This window comes from Eremothecium cymbalariae, chromosome 1 (genome assembly GCF_000235365.1).
Source record: "Eremothecium cymbalariae DBVPG#7215 chromosome 1, complete sequence".
Taxonomy (NCBI): domain Eukaryota; kingdom Fungi; phylum Ascomycota; class Saccharomycetes; order Saccharomycetales; family Saccharomycetaceae; genus Eremothecium; species Eremothecium cymbalariae.
The window spans coordinates 949,493-968,826 of record NC_016449.1 but is presented as its reverse complement, the minus strand read 5'-3'; the positions used below and the strand labels follow the sequence as shown (position 1 = coordinate 968,826).

The following is a 19,334-nucleotide window of genomic DNA, read 5'->3' as shown; positions in this document are numbered from 1 at the left end:
CAACATATCCGGGTAACGTTTTAGGTGGCAAACCCCTCCTCTTCCTCGAGATGGCGTTGTTTCTGCTCCCAGAAGTTCCTGGAATATAAAGCACTTGAAATATAAAACCTGTCCATCCAAATTCAACTTTACAACTCTTCCGTGTAACCGTTGTAATACTGCAAGATATGTCAGACGATTGGGAAGCAACTACGGTTATTGGACAAAAGGTAAGGAGGGGCGGTGGCGGTCCCAGACAGCAGGTGGCCAGAACTCAAGGACAAATCAACGCTGCCAGAAGGGCCGGTCTAGTGCTGTCTGTCGACAAAAAGTACACCTCAAGCAACACGAAGGGTAATAATGAGGGACAAAGACTCACGATGGTTGACCGTGAAACGGACATTGTGAAGCCAAAAAAGCTAGATTCTTCAGTTGGTAAGGCGATTTCCAAGGCCAGGTCGGATAAGGGTTTGAGCCAGAAAGATTTGGCTGTGAAAATCAACGAAAAACTCACTGTCATCAACGACTACGAATCCTGCAGAGCTATTCCCAACCAGCAAGTTCTAGGCAAGTTGGAAAAAGCTTTGGGTGTCAGATTGAGGGGTAAGAACATCGGCGAGCCTTTCGGAGGCCCTAAGAAGTAAGTTATGGACAAGATGTTGTTTTCTCGTATACTCTCTCCTCTCTCTCATGAATTATCAAGTTTTTTGTTGCATCTGAATATAAAATACTATTAGTTTTACACGTATATATGTAAATATACCATTCTGGTGCTATATTGTGCGAGGAGCTGCTGCTGCTGCATAAGGAATGTCGGGCATCGCAGCATCATCTGAATTCCGGAAAATGGTTTTATAATTTTTTTCAAATTTGGATAAAAAGTGAACCTTGTAGTTTTTAATAACTCCTTTTTAGTTACATGAAAAGGTTGTAGCTTTCCAAAGGTTGTAAATCAGTTTCATCCAGTTTCAGAGTAGTGGACTCCAATTTAGATATGGATTCGCTATCTTGTACCTCCAGACATGAAAATTCTGAGAGTTTTTCAATTTCTGATAAGGCATTAAAATTGACGAGTGAAGAGGACATAAAGCCCCATTTAACGTCGCTTTCTGAACTCTCGAAGGTAACTAAGATTGATCTTTCAGGTAATACAATTGGTATTGATGCTTCTATAGCGTTGGCAAAGCATATTGAGAATCATAAGAACATCAGTGAGAATGTTACGGAGATTAATTTTGCTGACTTGTATACGTCGCGGCTTGTGGACGAAGTTGTGGAGTCTTTAAAGGTTTTACTTCCAGTGCTGCTGAAGTGTCCTAAGTTGGAGCTCTTGAACTTGTCAGATAATGCGTTTGGGTTGCGTACAATTGACATCTTGGAGGATTATATTGCGAACGCGGTGAACTTAAAGCACTTAATTTTGTCCAACAATGGGATGGGTCCATTTGCCGGTGAGAGGATTGGGAGGGCGTTATATTCTTTGGCGCAGCGGAAGAAGGATGCAGGGAAGCCGCTTTTGGAGACGTTTATCTGCGGTCGAAATAGGTTAGAGAATGGGTCTGCAAAATGCTTGGCGCTTGGATTGAAGGGTCATGCTGGCGGGCTGAAGACAGTGAGGTTGTACCAGAACGGGATTAGACCGAACGGGATTGCAATTTTAATCAAACATGGTTTAAAATACAATGTCAACTTAGAGGTTTTAGATTTGCAAGATAATACTTTCACAAGTGGTGCTTCGATGGTTCTTGCAGAGGTTTTGCCCCAGTGGAAATCTACGTTGAAGGAATTAAATGTTAACGATTGCTTATTGAAAGAACTCGGTTGTGACGCAGTCCTTAAAGTCATGTTGTCGAACCAGTTTTCTTCTTTGAAGACGCTTAAGTTGCAATATAATGAAATGAACCAAAAGACCTTAGAACTAGCTTTGTTACCTGCTTTGGAGAATGGTAATTTGGATGCTTTGAAATTTTTGGAACTAAACGGTAATCGTTTAGAAGAGGAATCGGAAGCCTTGGAAACTTTGCACGACTTATTTAATGGTGAAATAGATGAGCTAGATGATTTAGAAGAATTAGATTCAGAGGCTGAGTATGAGGGGGATGAAGAAGAAGAAGAAGAAGAGGAAGAAGTGGAGGATGTCGATCTAAAGGAATTAGAAGAGGAACTCTCCAATTTCTACATTAACGACTTAGCCAAGGAGGTTGAAAAGGTACACATCTAAACAAGGAAAGATGTCTGAGCTTCAATTTTTACGTTTACTTTCGTATGTCTGAAGATACACTACTGCATTGTATAAAGATATAATTTTTTAAGAATAGTATTAATCATATTCAACCACTCTCATTGAGATAACCAAAAACTGGTCAAAAGCCGAAATTTAGAAATGTGCTGTTATTTGACAGCGAAACCTTCATTGTAACTTAACAGCACTTTCCATGACCGTTATTCGTTTTTCCTTCTCACACCAAACGTTTTCTAACCACTTCTCCAAATGACGAGATTTCATGTGTAGTAAAGGATCCATACGGCATCTCTCTACGTGTATTTTAATGATTATTGGCCTATCTCCGTTCTTTGCTTTATACATATCCCATAGCGATGGAGTGATGTGCTCCAATTGATAATGAGGTTCCCTAATCCCAGTAGGTTTATTGTGCTCATGGATATGGCTAGGATCGTTTCGTTTAAGTACAGGTTGATAGTATACAATTGTAAAATGGTACATGAACTCATTTATTCTAACTTTTTCAGAATGGACAGGTTTGTGCACTTTCTCGAATTCGGTGTCAGCGTTCAAAAGACTTTCGAGTTCGACAAAGTCTTGTTCAATCAGTTCATCGTCATGTAGCCACTTGTCAAGCCTATCTACAACATGCTCCATTAAGCTATGCCGTTTCTTAATTTTCTTCCAACAAGCCAAGTCTTTGATCACAGCGTTTAATTGTTTATATCTCGGATATAACACTTGCTTCAACGAAGGGGTATCCTCATATTTTGACTTCAACAATTTCTGTTGTATCATCACCAATTCTGGAGTAATAATATTGACCTCTGGAAACAAAATGAAAGCACTATTCCTATTTTTGAGAATATGGGAATGCAAATTGGACACGGAAACTATGCTATTCTCATCTTTCGACCAAATATTGAATAGTAGCCTCAAAGTAGGAAAATTGGTAATTCGAGCCCATGTAATGAAGTCCATTGGAGGAGGTAGCTTGAATTGTTTTGTACGTACCAACGACCATAAAAATTTCCTGTGATCTGGAATAGCCTCCTTTGTTTCTAAAATCAATTTGCTGATAACGATGTAATCAATGATAGATCTGTGGTTTGACAAAATCAACGTAGTCAGCGGAGCCGAATCAACATAATTAAGCCCAAATGGATCACCGGTAACAACTATTTTAACATTTTCATTCATCAAAGTATCATTTATCATCTTTACCTGAAACGTATATTCAATGGCTTTTATCATGTTATCCATGAACGGCATAAACTTACCCTTTAAAAAGCCTATTAAACTGGAAATTCGATGGGCCAAGGGAGATCCAATGAATGGAAAAATTGTAAGCACCCTGAGGAACACAGTTAAACCATTATTGACTGAATCGGAACGTATAGTTAGATCAAAGAAGCAACTCAATAATGACCAGATCGAATGTAAAATCATATATTTACCAATGCTCACCAACTTTAGTAACCATCTGATTATGTGGATGGGGGGAACCTCCGCCAACCGACCAAAAGCACCTGTTAGATTAGCTTCAATGGTGCTGAAGAATGGCATTATACTAGTATAGTCGTTCTACTAACACTTCTTTTATCGATATCGTGTCTTACAGAATAAACAGCTATTTGTGGCAATGGCGGCAAATAACCTGTCGCATCTCATCTCAATCTTTAAAGCACAACTCGGCAATAGAAGAATCAACTAAAAAGGGAGAAGCCATAGAAATAGAACTGGAATACCACTTGAATACCGTTCAAAACGGCTGGATTTATCCATGACCATTAGTAATCTGAACCTCTCAAGTATGTACATAATTGCATCTTAGTAACCACCCATACATCACTGATTATGTCTTTGACGAAAATTTGACATACGATCTACATCTTTAGTTGCTCATGTGGTACATAAAGTAGTTGTTACTTCAGATTTATCAGACAAAGAAGGCTTTAAGTATACTTGGTAGAATTACGTCTCAGGTTTATGTTGTTCAGGCCCGTTGTTATATCCCCATCTGTTGGGTTTAGAGCGATTGGATCTGCGACCATTTTGCGTAGATCTCTTTCCCTCAAACCGAATCTCAATAAATTTAAAATTGTGCCACCTCCTCCAGGCGGTGTTGAAGGTGATGTGAACGAGGCCTTCAAACATCCAGAAACAAATTATCTTGAGGGCTCATACCATTGGTACTATGAGCGAATTTCCGCTGGTTGTCTCATACCATTGGTGGCAGTTCCTCTGTACGGAGCACTATCTGGAACTGCAATTCAGTATCCTATATTAGATGCACTACTTTGCAGCACGTTACTTATTCATGTTCAATTGGGGTTGACAAGCTGTATTATAGATTACATTCCAAAACGGAAGTTCGGGATATGGCATAACTTGGCAATGTATTCGTTGTACGCAGGGACTGCAGTTGGCTTGTATGGGATATATGAGCTAGAAACGAATAACAGCGGTATTACGGGTTTACTAACGGGTCTATGGATCGATGGGGAAACCAATCTTTATATTTTTGGAAAACGTTAAGTTGTTTCAGATGATTCATATATATATTATATTTATCTTTTATTTATTTAAGTCATTGTTCTTGAAGCTTTACTCTTTCTTAATAGTATGATAGTTAGCCAGGTATATGAAGCAACTTAAACTTGGCATCTAATAATCAACTGGTGTGATTGACACATTATTCTACTAGCTAACTTAGACCAGCTAAAAGATTCGGCGCTAAGTTGGAACATTTTGAATAATATTTTAATTCGATCTTCAACTGATATTTTGGCAACGTCATATAATCTGCAAAATATAAGAAAGCTAGCAAACTGAGAATTAAACCAATTTGCACATTAGCCGAATAGAAATACACCCCAGTTCCTCAATTTTTGCTTCCAACGCTTGTTACTGATTAGGTGATATAATATTATATATGAGACGTTCACAATGGTACAGGACGACAACGACTAACGAGAGAGTAATACGGTGATCGACCTGCCAGGTAGAACAATTAAACTTATTACAGTTCCGTTTCGATTAATGTTTCAAAAATCGATAGTTCTGCGGCCATAATAATGCTGCAGTACAGCGTTTATGGTGTTTGAAGTTGTTTCAGATACGGATGTTTAAGCGTTGTAATTACTAGATTGGGTAATTTACATAGCACTTTTGTTTATAAATTAAACAATGGAGCATGCACTTGAATTTATATTACAGATAATATTAAATACTGTCTTGATAAATTATAAGGCAACCCTTGGTATTAACTATATATATAAAGAGCTAACTTATAGTTTCCCGTTGAAGAGGTTTCATTCCACAAATTTGCGACGTTTTAACTAGATTAGGGGTGGTTGTCGCAGTTACATAATATTTCAAGATGTCAGAAGACACACTCATTCCCATAGAACAGTACTATGACCCAAGTTATAATCCACGAGCCTCACTTCTGACTTATGAATCGATTTATAATCATAAAACTACTGTTTCTTTTAAAGATATAGAGGAGTTTATTAATACTAAAATAACACAAGGTGTATTCGTTGGCACTAAGATAGGTGCTGCTGGCTTGGCTATTCTAGTTTTATGGATGGTGTCTAAAAACAGGAAAACTCCGATTTTTTTGATTAATCAAGTTTCACTCTTTTTAACGCTAACCCATTCTAGTTTATACCTGAAGAATTTACTTGGCCATTTTTCCTCGGTCACATTTGCCTTTACTTTATTTCCTCAATATATCAGTAATAATGACCTACATGTATATGCTGCTACAAACATGTTTCAAGTGTTTTTAGTTGCTGCCATAGAGGTCTCACTCATATTTCAAGTTCGAGTCATTTTTAGAGCTGACAATTACAAAAGAGTAGGTACAATTTTGACATCTATATCTACAGTGTTGGGAATTACCACCGTTGTGCTTTATTTGGTCACTGCTATCAACTCTATAAAAAATGTCTACTATGACGTTTCTAAAACAAGCGACGCCTATTATTTTAATATCTCTACCATTTTGATGGCCTGCTCAGTTAACTTCATGACCCTACTTTTAACTGTGAAATTAATATTAGCAATTAGATCTAGAAGGTTCCTAGGCCTAAAACAATTTGATAGCTTCCACATATTACTGATAATGTCAACTCAGACACTGCTGTGTCCATCTGTGCTATATATTCTCGCATACGCGCTCAGCAGTCGCGGCACGGATTCTCTGACTACAATTGCAACTCTGCTTGTTACTTTATCATTGCCACTTTCTTCTATGTGGGCTACCTCTGCAAATAACTCGACAAAACCTAGTTCCATTAACACTCAATTTAGTCCATATAATTGCGAAACCATGTCGTTCGGTACAGGATCCTCAACGTATTATGCTAATAGTATGAATTCAAATAAGAGGAGCATTACTAATAAGCTGTATGACCTTTATCCAGCTAACCATTTCTCATGTAAACGATCTTACGGGAGCGGTGAGGATAACACAATAGTAGATATTGAAAAGAAGTGTTTTAATATTGGAAGTAGTATTGAAAGCTCGCCAGCACAGCCTAGTACTCTAAACAATGGTACTTCAAGCCACAATAAAAGCGTAAATGGGAATGTTGAAGTACAAACCCCAACCACTGCTGCTGAAGAAGATGCGAAACGATTTTGGACTGACACATACTATCCTACTGGTATACCCGATGAGGAATTCACAGATTTTAAGGTGTCTGGAGAGCAGTGCAATATATTCCAATCGCCAACCAGTAAGACTAGGAATAAAAGCTACAGCCGAAATACAATTCGATAAAATAATTGGTTTTAATATTGGTGTTTTTAGTTTATTTTCTATAAGTAAGCAATTCGAATTCTTGCAAAGTTTTCAAGCAGACTAATATTTAATTTAATATAGTCCGATAAGGGTTTTGCTTTTCATCAACGGTCACTCGGTGATATATTGTCAAGGCTTATTAAGAATAACCAGCCTGCAAATGCATTTACCAGATGATGAACCCAGTACAACGTCCTGATACCGTATATTAATGTAAATATTGACAAGTACAATAATCCTCCGACAGTGATGAGTCCTCGAGAGTTAGCCTTATATCGGGCTGGCATTCTAAAACTTGTATTAGCTGCAATCAGAAATATTAATGGAAGAATTGCCAGAAAGTTATGATGAGACGTAAATGGAGTCTCCCAATCTACTGCCAAGTTGTGAAGAAAAACAACAACAACAGGGATATTTACCGGCAGAACAAGCAGCAGTAATAGTAATAAAGATAGGTTATAATTCTTGAGGTTGGCATATTTTTTCAGTCCTCTATCTATTTGTGATAGCCGTATGCAAGTGGTGACTTGTAGCAGAGTTAAAAGAACATACGCAACCTGGTAAGGAATATAAAACAGAACGGAGAACGTGACTATGATGAAACCAATATAATGCCGTATTTCGAATTTCTTATTTATTTCATCATCTACCATCAGAAACTTTTTTACTCCATCTCTTAAACTTCTCTGAATAATTTTATTGTATCCTTTATTCAGAACAAAGTCCACTACTGCTATCAAGGCGTACAATAGATACACAAGAGTTAGTGACATGGTTAATAGCATTGGCCCCAACCAGCACATAAATACTTCATTGACACCTAGGTAGTAAATGCTTGAAATAATTTGCTTATTAGACAACTGCAGTTGGTGGGAATACCTTATGGGATCAAGCAGCAATAATAGTTTTTGAACCATAGAAACGTTCATTAAAGGTGTTAAAAATATGCTAACAGTCATCAGATAGCCCCAGTATTTTCTGACCAAAAAATGCAATGCCAAATCGAAACTCATAAAATCACCAGACTTATTGTAAATAAAAAACTGACAGCACAATACAAGAGATATTAAAACTGTCGGTAGAGTCAAAATAGCAAGTCTATATCTCGTGAACAAAAGCTTTAGCGTCATAAACCAATTAATACGAAGCCTAATTTTAAGATCTGTTAAGGGTGGTACAAGCAGCGTTATTCTTAAAGATTTATCAGATGTAGCAAGAGAAGGAATAAATGGTGCATCGCTGTAAAAAGATATATCGACTGGATGCTGTAAGTCGAGGTGCCACTTAGTTTCAAACGTCTTAGCAACTGATTGACTGAGAAGTGGTTCAAATACTAAGTTTTTATTGTCATATTCAATACTCATCACATATGACACCAATGAACTTGTCATACGAGGAAATCGAATAGCAAATATGAAAGAAAAGTCAGAGGCAACGTGGTTAATCTTCAAAGGGGAAAATAGTAATTGAAATAAATTCTTGTTGAATGTTTCAACTGACTTTCTAGTGGATAATTCGGCAACAATAAAATCAGACTCACGAATATCATTCAGTGGTGGTTTTTGAACGACGACTAAATTGTAAGACGACAATATGGTATCATTTGTGTGTAGTAATTTAAAAGGATTATTACCAGAACCTACAGAGCTCTCGGTTGGATATAAGGAGCCTTTAAATGACCTGGGAACGCTGATCATATATTCGGACATTGAGGTACAGTTGTACATCCGATTCCCTATTTGATATGTTATATCATTTTGCAGTTTAACGGTTTTACAAAAGAAAACTTCAGTATTGGAAAAAGAAGTTAAAATGGAAAAAGTTTTGTTGCCAGTTGATTCATGGATTTTAAAAACAGAGTACTCTGAAATTGCATCATGATTCGATTTATTAATGGTAAGAGGAACATTCATTTCGATTTCTTTAAAATTATCAATCTGAATAGGTTTAACATTTTCGGCAATGAGAGGACCCCAGGCATTAAAGCCTTGCTCGTAGGAATCTTCAAGTCCACTTAACAGATATCTTCTGGCTAGTTCCATTCTCTTTGCTAATGGATGGGTTTTCGAGGCAGATTTAGAATCCACCATTTCTATAAGTAATTTTGCTAAAACAGTTCTTAATTGGTCACACCATACTATAGCGAGATGATCAACTGGAGTCCATACACCAGGGATAGTTGTCGAGTATGTGGTAAACCCATTTTGCTCTGGGATTATACTAGAAATCGAAGTATAATCAGCAGGTAAAATAGAATCTAAAATCCCACCAGTGATTGAAACTACCGACATGTTATTTACATAAAAATAATCACCTGTATTAAACTTATTTCTCCAGAATGAATTCAATTGCTCATAAATTTTTAGTATATCGCCATCAAAAGTTGCCGGAGCTGTTGAGTGTGGGGACGATAACGTGAAAATAGTGTTAATACTTTCTGGAATGTGATTTTTCAAGGTAGTCATTACTCTAGCGACAACCCCGCCCATAGAATGACCCACGACGATGACTGATTGTGGTAGTGGTTCCCCCGATTTCTTATATGCAGAACTTCTTTTGTAGAGCTCTAATATATAATCAATCGCCGCATTGCAATATTCTGCTTGATCCAACATGGTTCGACCATGAAAAGCAGTATAGTCCTCATTAAAATCTGCACCGAAAAAGTCCAGATTCTTAGCATCGTCATTAACTATGGAAGAACGGCTTTCTCCATAATATAAGTTTGCAGCAGATGCTGCCAGCGATCTCATCTGCTTAAAGCTCCCAGCATTGCCTGGAATAAATAATACCGGTATACCATCTAAATGTATTTCGTTGTCTATCGATGGTCCCTTGTCCCTTCCCTGTTCCCTATAGAGATACAAGTGATACTTCTGTGCTAACCTATGGAACTCTTTATCAAAACCCTTTATGAGCGCATACGATGGAGCCATCATTACAGGTCTACATTTGGGAGAATTCGACCCTTGAAACGGTTTGTACATGGTCGTAAACGTTGTTAATAAAATAAAAAACAGCCCTAGGGTGATTAAAAAGTTGAGTTTACTTCTATATCTCAGAATAGGCCCAGTACTGGCCATTTCAACATAGGGATATGGACCTTGTAAAGCATCTACAGTATGATCATCAGATGTAGCCACCATCGAATATATGGGTATTCCTCGCTTTACAAGCGCCGCCCCTTTTTGACAGGTAGAGCGAAATTTCCTTTTCATTCAACGAATTTAAGGATATACCACACGCTCTAAATACCAAATGATGGCCGTGTTTCAAATATCCTCAGTGTTGCAAATCGCTTCCATTATTCCTGTGATCAAATAAATATGGTGTATAAAAATAATTTATAATAGCAGCAACGTTAACAAATTGTCTCTCATCACGTGATATACAAGAGCTGGTGATGTGAAATAACCGCAATGATCAATGCGTATATCTTATTGATATTCTCAACGATTCAATAATAGTTTCGGCAGCGTAATTTTTCTGCATACCAGGTTTTAGTAATATTACATTATCTATATGTACAAGGTATATGAAGTTCATTAGTAAAAAGTGCTTAATATATGACAAAGTCATTAACATGAGAACTGAACGTTGAATTGTAAACCGAAACATGTAAGAATCATAATTGTCTCTATGGTTAATGGTAGAGTAAAATGAGCCACGATATTTTGATCAGCCCAGGCAGCGTACAGGTCAGATTGACATTGCGCATTAGTAGATGAGGTGGTTGGTAAACGCAAACATGCAACTTTTTACGTATATTTCTGTTGTAGTTATGTCGGCACTCTGACGCTGTCTGGGCACTTGCACAAATCAATAAGAATCTTTTATTCCTTTCGGTATTCCTATTGTTGCTGTGGTTGCTGCTGTTGTTGCGGGGATTGCGGTTGTTGTGGTTGTTGTTGCAGCTGTCTCTGCGCGTTGATTAGTTTCTTTCTTTGAGCCATAATATTTTGACGATATTTCAAGGTAGCATCACGTAACTGTTCATAGGACTTTGTGCCCAACATGGTACCGAACCTTATCACTTGTGTTTCATTACTTATTTGGTTTAATCTAGAAGGTTCGTTTGAAAATTTGATACCGTAAGAATTATAGTCTGAATCATATTTCCACCGTTCATGAAGTCGTGATAACTCATCTAGTTTGGAATCATAGACGTTAATTACATCTGAATTTTCTTCCTGTTCATTGATTATTGAGAAATCCATAAACTGCTCTATCATATCATTAGGGTTTCGGTTAATATCCTTGCGATCTAAGTACTCAATACCACAACGACCAATACGTCTTCTAAATCTCAATGGTAATTCTCTAGTATGGGATTCTCGTTTATCTTCAAATGGATTATAGAATTCTAATCTCTTGTATTTTATATTTTCTATAACTTCTCCATCTTTATTGTATGCAGAAACAAAATTAGAAGCACCAGCAATATAATCTTGTAGATTTGGAGTATAATAAGATCTATTGATCTCAAATTTTGACGAAACAATAGAAGAAAATGGGGCGTTTGTTGGTTTGATATTTGGAGGGATATGTACCTCAAACACAGGGTTGTATGGATCGTCTGTTAAATTAAAAAATAGGTTACCATCCTCTTCACGCCTCCTCCTCATCTTATCTTCAACAAATCTCTTGGTGTTTCTTTCCTTCATAGACAAAAGCTTTTCAACATCTTCCAAGACAATATCCGGTATTTTCGAGCTAGGCAATTTGACATATACATGAGAAACAACGGATGAATCCTGTTGTGATTGGCTACCATTAACCTGTTGTTGCTGAAGAAGATGCTGCTGTTGCATTTGTCTTTGCTGGTCAGATTTCTGAAAGTGTAGCTGTTGTCTTTTCAAATCCGATCCTGATGGTTGCTTAACAGCTAACTTCCTATCTTTACCCTTTGTCTTTAATTTCTTCAGGGAAGTTGCCTCAGTTTGAGCAACGAGATATTTTTTATTTGTGATAACATTACTTACCAACTTTCGTCTCTTTTGTGAAATCAAATCCTCATCCTCCCCTTTGATACCCAATTCACGTTTCAATGACTTGGTATGGCATCTGAGTTGGAATATTTCTTTATCCTTTAGTAACGTATCCATGGACATCTTTTCACGTTTCGCTACTAATAGTGCCAATTCCTTGGTATATTGTAATTGCTGGTATAGCAGACGCAATTTCTGACTATTTTGTGAATCGACTCTCCTAGTTTTCCTAGTTTGCCTGACTTCTCTCCTGCGAAAACAAAAATACGGATCATTATCATCCTTATCCTTCCCACGCTCTGCTCTTAGAGATGGAATAACCGAACCACCAACAACTTCAATCTTTCGCTGCCGCCAGTATTCATAGACAGGTAGCCCATATTTCTCGATCAGAATGCCCATATATCTTGAATTAGAACCCGTACGACTATCAAATTTAGTTAAAAATGGTTGCCCAGCTTCCATCTGTAACTCTGCCGCCAACTCCGTCTTAATCCCCACATCTCCTATATCGTTCTTAAGCATTGTGGGCTTCAAATCCTCATACGGGAGTATACTTTCAGGATCCATGGTCAGAAACGGCTGGCGCTCCTTAATGGCTGACTCAAAATTCGTCATTAGCATCTCAAACTCATACTCAGAAAGCCTGTCCCCCTCATTTTCAAAATTGAGCACATTATTCAAAAAGGCCTCATCTCGCTCATCCAAATTATAACACGGTCCGCAACAATCCTCTAGCTGCGCGGAAAATTGAATATAATTCTTAGGCTCCTGAAACTTCCCATAGTAAAACCGGTCAAACTCCTTCCATACCCGCGACGCATCGGGAGTCGGAATATAAAGATCCTTCGTCTTCAGCTGACTGTTCTGTAATATCTTATGCAAATGCTCCTCCCTTTCCTCATTCTTCTCCACCCCTGTCTCAATCTCAAGCAGCTCCCGCTGTTGCAACTCATCGTGGTCTAAGTCCTTCAAGTCGCAAGCCTTGTATATCCTTAGCTTCTGCTTGACACTGATCTTACGATGCCTAAACCTGGTCAATGACGCCGAAGCCGCACTATTACTACCATTGGAACTAACGCCCTGATCCACCTGCGCACTGGGTATCGGCATTTTGTACGGCCACACAAGACGTCCGGATTAACCACGGTCCAACAGTGTCCGAGTGGCAAACGAGGAGCGTCGAAAAAAGAAAAGGGAATATAACAGTGTTTGTTGTGCTCCTTGCAAGCTTTATAGCGCCACACCTGTCACAGCTCCAAGGGTTCAGATTTTTTATGAAGTCGTACTAATCACTAGGATTCAACAGGACTCCTTGACTATTGGACAAACTTCTTGCAGCAGGAAAGAAATTTTATTAGTGTGTTGTCGTCGTTCGTGTAGGTGGGATTCCTTACTGATGATAAACACTTTTAATAGGGGGACGAACCGGACAAGAAAAATTTTTATTTCTGGTTTTGTTTTTTCTATCTTCCAAAAATTTACGCTGCTGGAAGCCCAGAAACGTCCATACAGCCAAATACGTACATAGTGATGACACTTTTGTTTTTGTGTTGGGAGAAGTGGTGAGAGGACGCGGGAGCGCAAGAAGACGGTATTGGTCTTGGCCGGTGGCTGGTGCGGTGACATTGGGAATATCTGAGTTTATAGGTGTGTAGCAAGATACTTAGCGGTTAGGTGTGTGGTTGTGTGTGTGTATATGCATATACGACGTTATGTGTAGTTTGAGTAGTTCAGCGCGTAAAAAGGTGTTAGAGGGGTGGTGGCCGGTTGGCGGCCCAGAGGGGAACATAATTTGGCGCGGAGCTGTGTCCGGGATTTGGTGGGGAACATTGGTGTCCGGAGCGTTTCTTTTTTGTTGATTTTTACGATTCTTCGATTTTATTTGTTGCGAATGGTATGGTGAGTAAGCGATGAGTATGTATAATATATATATATATATATAGCCGTTGTTGTTGCCAGTCTTGTGATTGGCATGGAGAAACGATTTGGAGCAATTCGTGCGGATAATAGGTAGGTGAGTTTTGATATCCTGTGCGTGTGTGTGTTATGGATGAACTTATTAGCAAGGTTGAGATATCAATTGGTAGGTTAGGTGAGAAAAGGGAGTTTTTGGAGGGGCAGCGGAGGGGTTATCTGGAGGTTCGTGAGCGATTGTTAGCGTTCGAGGATAGTGTTGGTAATGGTGGAGCCGGGGAGAGGGGTGTTGTGTTTGGGGACGTTATTATATCTTCGAGGATCTACGTTAGTATTGGGTGCGAATATTACGTCGAGCGGTCAGCAGCGGAAGCTGTGGAGTGGGTTGGAGGCAGGTTAAGGCAAATTGAGGATGCGATAGAAGATGTCAGGGGGAATATCAGGGGGGCAAAGAAGACGTTGGATGATATGCGGCAGTGGGAAGGGATTTTAGGGGGAGAAAGTGGCGATGCTGAGTTTGGAGATGAGGAGGGGTCCGGGGAGGAATTGCCATTTATGGAGATTAGAGAAGAGGTTGATGATGAGGGTAATGTTATTAGCAGCTCTGTAACGCCACAACTGCATAGTGGTAGGAATAGGCATGATGTTTGGCCGGATGTGGCCAGCTACTCGGACGCAGCAGAAATAGCTACGCCAGTAAACCGGAATAATGTGGTAGATGGATTGGAGAATAATGTGGTCGAAGAATTGCAAGGAAAGACAGAAACCAAGCGTGAATATAGAATGGGTTTGTTTTCTGAAATGTCGCAACCGCAGGATGATGTGAACAAAGGCAAATCAGAGACTGATGATGGTTTGGAAGAAATTCGCGTCGCAGCCGTGTCAGATGTGCGTAAGGAAAAGGATAAGCGTGAAACTGTGTCAGAAAATCAAGTTACGACGCCTGCGAATTCAAAGCCGGATTTTGTGAATCCTGGGATTCTCGCGATTGATGAGAAGGACATCTATACATTCGATGACATTGTTGAGCAGCTGGAAAAATATGATTTGGAAGAGTACGGAAATGTTGATTCAGCTGATATTAGGTATAATTTTGAAGACTATAACAGAATGTTAATCTCTGTTACTGACCAAAATGATGATCGCGAAGAAGAAAAAGAAGAACGGGAACGGGAAGATAATCCTAATGTTAGTGACGATGACGATGACAATGTCGATGATGATGACGATGAAAATAATGATTACGATTATAAATTCATGCCATCGTTGGTTCCTCGTGGTGCGTCGCAGGATTCTTTTATAGAACAGATCAATAAATTACGTGCTGAAAAACTCTCCAAGCTGCAAGAATCCAAGGTTTCTCACCCCAGATCGATATTAAAGGATTCAAACGTTAAAAAGAGTAAAAAAAAGAGTGTTGGGTTTGCAGAAGAATTGGAGATTTACGAAGTTGAAAATATGAGACAAGAGACCAAAGCCAATACGTTCCACTTCCCACGCAATCCCTGGAGAAATCTAAACAGCTATGATTATCCGGGTCCTTCTGAAGTTTCAAGCGACAATTTAGACGAGGATGGATTCGATAGTGATTTATTTGCCAAACTAATTGGAGCTAAAGAGCCCGATGAAACCCATGAACTTCACGAGAATGTGGAAGCAAATCGTTGTACATCGCGGGGCACAAAGTTAAAGAAGAGCTCCAGATTCAAAACGGAAAGAGAGGCCCATAATTTATCTTCTCTAGTTGAAGATTCCACACCAGTAACTAGTGTACACGAGGAGGCTATTATAAAGGACGTAATTGAACGGGAAGTCGTTGTCGGCGATATAATTGAAAAGGAACATTCAATTGAAGATGTAGTTGAGAAGGAGGAGTCTCTGAAGATAGATTCTACGGTGCCTGAAAAAACTGAGTTGTCTAAATTCAAGAAAAACCTTCAATCTCTACAAAAACCAAGACTGCTAAGGCAAAAACCTCCACCGATTCATTTTTCAGATTCTGAGAGTGAAGATGATGAAGGTGAATCGTATCTAGATATAAATGGCGTCACACCACCCAAAGTCGCGGAACCGTTTCCTGATGCTATCCAAGATATAATAGCTAATAATAAGAAAGAAGTTATCAAAATGCCTGATGTTGAGTTTCAAGCATTGGCAGGTAATCTAGATGATATGGCTAGGGCGTATATCCTGGGCATGTACGACAGTGATATCGATGACCCAGGAACTGTTGTTGAAAAACTAAAAGATTTAAAGCATTACAACTTACAGGTGGAGGAGCTAAAGGACGAAATTAAACAATGCCGAGACTCCATCATAGATAATTCACCTTCGGATGAAAAATATGACGAAGATGGACCTATGGTGTCGGATGTTATCGAACATGAAGCTGCAACTACAGGTCTACATGAAGACAATGAAAATTTGGCGTTACAACAGGATAAACTAATCAAGGAGGTTAGTCTAGAGTACCACATGATGAGGCAAAAAATTCTATCCTGGAGTAACAATATAGAAAATGATGACGATGAAGCGCTCCAATTGGAACCCATAGACGAGTATGGAAATCCCATAAAGACAAGTAGATTCAAGGCTTCACAACTGATCTCGCCAGTCTTTAAGCGCCTCTGAACTATAATAAACACATATTATCAATGAAAACACTGGAAACTGGTCACTTTAATTGAATTAAAAGAAACTGTCGTTTATCAATTATACCATAAGCCCTTACACACTCATTTCAGCTGATATATTCAAGTGCATAACATCACGTGATACAACATCACGGATCAAATATCAAATCACATGACTTGTGAATTTATGGATCATCACTGTGGCACCTAAAGATGTTAATTAACTAAAAACACAACGATGCAATTTAAATTTTAAACTTTAAAATACTAAATGATGTGCTGGTTCTTCCAAGTTTCCCGAAGAGTGTGCTCTTTTCCCCATATTAGAAACATCTGAACGTCTTAGGGATATTCATAGGTATTCAAAGGTAATTAAGATAGCGACAGTCATACCCTCATCAGCATCATATACTAAGTTAGTGTATTAAAAGGCAAAAAAGTTAATTGAGTCAAGGAGACTTTGCTACCGTGATATTGAGTAACTTACTTTTACAGTTTGCTTGTTTTCGGTTTTGCTAGTTTTTACAGAAGCCATATAGCTGTGCTAATTGTTATAGTTAAGCAGATAAAAGGTGGCGTAGGCACCCGTTGAGTGTAATTGCATATCCTATATATTGGTTTTGCCAAGCTCGGCACCTGATCTTTTGAACATAGGAAGAGTATACACAGATTTGGCAGCTATAACTAGACCAGAGGATATTAGAGGTTTAACCATTCTCTTACAGTGGGACAATCATTCGTGTCACTTAATTTTAAAATTGGCCTTCCAATTTTATCATCATAGTGTAGAGCTTCTATCGCATTAGCGACTTTCTGGGGGGACTTTCTTTTGACGCCATAATTATCAAATTCGGTCATTGATAAGTTATAGGGCCAGTTAGTGAAAGGAGTTTATGCACACATCTTGAGGAATACAAGAGTGACTTTTAGAAATATAAGCTACTAGTGAATCGTTAATACCATAAATCGAGTACGATCCTACTAAAAATCATATAGGATAGTTCTACAATTTTTTTTTGGCAAGACATCTGTTAAAAACGCATTTTTTAATGGAAAACATTAAGGTTAATCCTAAGCTTCAGGCATTAATGGAGCAAGAGCTTGGTCTTACTGAAACAGTAGATATTCATGGGTCTGGGGGAACGCCCGATACCGCAGAGTTAAACAAGCTTTTCGGCGATTCTAAAGTTGAAATCAATATTGGGTATAATAATATGGATAATGCAGCCATGGAGTTACCTACACCCGAACTTACAGCACAGCACCATCAAGTTCCTTCTTCGCTGAAGGCGCCACAGGATGATAAATATCTTCAGAGCGACTCTTTCCACTATACATCTTCTTTTCAGGCAAGACCTTATTCAGATTACTTTGACTTTGACAGTAAAGATAAACAGCCCCAACAAAGGGTTAACAACAACGGGCTTTCGAATAATAATCAAATTAGTCGATATTCAAAGTTTAAAGAACTTAAAGATCCATACAAGGAAGTTATGACTGATGGAACTGGCTGTGGGTCAGATTCAGAGTCAGATGTTGATGAAGTCTCCAATGGTATCCAGGAAATACTAGACCAAATATTAGATTTTAAGAATGAGTTTAGGGAACTGATAACTAAAATTGATGAGGCATCTACTGCTTCTGCAAGATCAAGGTATCTGCAGGCTGCATCAGAGCATTTGAACAATACAGAGGAAATAGATTTGGGAACAAACGCCGTTATGTCCGAAGTTGTGGATACTGTCATTCAGTCTTTGCATGATTTATTACCAAAAAAATCCCATCGAAAGCGAGATTCAGTCTCGATATCCTTTAAAGACCCCTGGCCTCTGAAGAAACCCAAAACTGAAAGAAGTGTCTCCATGGATGATGTGAAGAACGCTACCAGTTCATCGATTTTGAACCGCGTTTTGCCTCACTCTTCTACTGAAATAAGAGAAGATCCATGTAGTAAAATGCCTAATTTTGGCGTTGTACTAATCAAATCACCTTCTTTGATATCGCAGCTTTGGGATGAATATACGAAATTGCCTAATGAATGGGCTTTGAAAGACCATTTATCCTTTACTTTACAATTACGAGATAACGGTGCATTGGATCTAGACCTAATAGGTCAGCGGAAAACGACCATCAGAGAGTTAGAAAGGAAATACGGATCATCTTGGCGTAATACGGATAAGAACTTTTCTCGTCAGATAAACAGAAGAAAGAAGATTTGGCGATCAATCGAAGAAGGATTAGAAGATGGACTTGAGCTAAATCAATGTTTTGAAATCTTAGAGTCTCATATCAAAAAACGAGGCAAGGGTCTCAGCTGGTATTACAATGGTGTTCCGTTCAGGTTAAGAGATATGCTATTGTCAAAGGAATTATCGTCTGGCTCTAATCCCAGGACCGCCAGATTGAAAAAAACGGGCTAGGTAACGTCATAACGAATATGTACACATAAAAAATACCTAAATCATCAAAATCATTGCTGTCTTCACCTCATATTTGTGCTATTGGCTTCGAAATCTTAACTAAAACATTCTAATTTTTTGCTGCTTCTTTGCATTCTTTTACGTATTCTTTATGTATTAAAACTCTTGATTTTTGTCACATACTATAGCGACGCGCCAGCGTATCAAAAGCCTGTGTCACTACTAACCAATTAATGACACAGTTTTGTGACGAGCTCTACGAGTGACAGAACATATACTTATGAGACCAGGATCTTGAGAGAGACAATTCTGCAAAACCAAAGTTCAAAAAACATTAACTCAAAATATCTAAATAATAAA

At 38.5% G+C, this 19,334-nt stretch overlaps 9 protein-coding genes across 9 annotated transcripts; 6 read left to right on the top strand and 3 right to left on the bottom strand.

The window, feature by feature from the left end:
• Positions 1–167: 167 nt before the first annotated feature.
• Positions 168–623, top strand: MBF1 (multiprotein-bridging factor 1; the record flags this gene model as incomplete). The annotated part of the gene is made up of 1 exon (XM_003644465.1): positions 168–623. One exon carries the CDS (start codon positions 168–170, stop codon positions 621–623), a length of 456 nt encoding a protein of 151 aa, XP_003644513.1.
• Positions 624–973: 350 nt separating this feature from the next.
• Positions 974–2,200, top strand: RNA1 (GTPase-activating protein RNA1; the record flags this gene model as incomplete). The annotated part of the gene is made up of 1 exon (XM_003644464.1): positions 974–2,200. One exon carries the CDS (start codon positions 974–976, stop codon positions 2,198–2,200), a length of 1,227 nt encoding a protein of 408 aa, XP_003644512.1.
• Positions 2,201–2,389: 189 nt separating this feature from the next.
• On the bottom strand, positions 2,390–3,769 carry MUM3 (Mum3p; the record flags this gene model as incomplete). Its single annotated transcript, XM_003644463.1, has 1 exon — positions 2,390–3,769. The coding sequence occupies one exon, from the start codon at positions 3,767–3,769 to the stop codon at positions 2,390–2,392; it is 1,380 nt and encodes a 459-aa protein (XP_003644511.1).
• Positions 3,770–4,192: 423 nt separating this feature from the next.
• On the top strand, positions 4,193–4,741 carry TIM18 (Tim18p; the record flags this gene model as incomplete). The annotated part of the gene is made up of 1 exon (XM_003644462.1): positions 4,193–4,741. One exon carries the CDS (start codon positions 4,193–4,195, stop codon positions 4,739–4,741), a length of 549 nt encoding a protein of 182 aa, XP_003644510.1.
• An 844-nt stretch (positions 4,742–5,585) lies between these two features.
• Positions 5,586–6,995, top strand: STE2 (alpha-factor pheromone receptor STE2; the record flags this gene model as incomplete). The annotated part of the gene is made up of 1 exon (XM_003644461.1): positions 5,586–6,995. One exon carries the CDS (start codon positions 5,586–5,588, stop codon positions 6,993–6,995), a length of 1,410 nt encoding a protein of 469 aa, XP_003644509.1.
• A 125-nt stretch (positions 6,996–7,120) lies between these two features.
• On the bottom strand, positions 7,121–10,234 carry BST1 (Bst1p; the record flags this gene model as incomplete). Its single annotated transcript, XM_003644460.1, has 1 exon — positions 7,121–10,234. The coding sequence occupies one exon, from the start codon at positions 10,232–10,234 to the stop codon at positions 7,121–7,123; it is 3,114 nt and encodes a 1,037-aa protein (XP_003644508.1).
• Positions 10,235–10,867: 633 nt separating this feature from the next.
• Positions 10,868–13,117, bottom strand: EPL1 (Epl1p; the record flags this gene model as incomplete). Its single annotated transcript, XM_003644459.1, has 1 exon — positions 10,868–13,117. The coding sequence occupies one exon, from the start codon at positions 13,115–13,117 to the stop codon at positions 10,868–10,870; it is 2,250 nt and encodes a 749-aa protein (XP_003644507.1).
• Positions 13,118–14,053: 936 nt separating this feature from the next.
• BUD27 (prefoldin-like protein) lies at positions 14,054–16,552 on the top strand (the record flags this gene model as incomplete). Its single annotated transcript, XM_003644458.1, has 1 exon — positions 14,054–16,552. One exon carries the CDS (start codon positions 14,054–14,056, stop codon positions 16,550–16,552), a length of 2,499 nt encoding a protein of 832 aa, XP_003644506.1.
• A 1,051-nt stretch (positions 16,553–17,603) lies between these two features.
• Positions 17,604–18,974, top strand: Ecym_1462 (uncharacterized protein; the record flags this gene model as incomplete). The annotated part of the gene is made up of 1 exon (XM_003644457.1): positions 17,604–18,974. The coding sequence occupies one exon, from the start codon at positions 17,604–17,606 to the stop codon at positions 18,972–18,974; it is 1,371 nt and encodes a 456-aa protein (XP_003644505.1).
• Between the last annotated feature and the right edge of the window lie 360 nt (positions 18,975–19,334).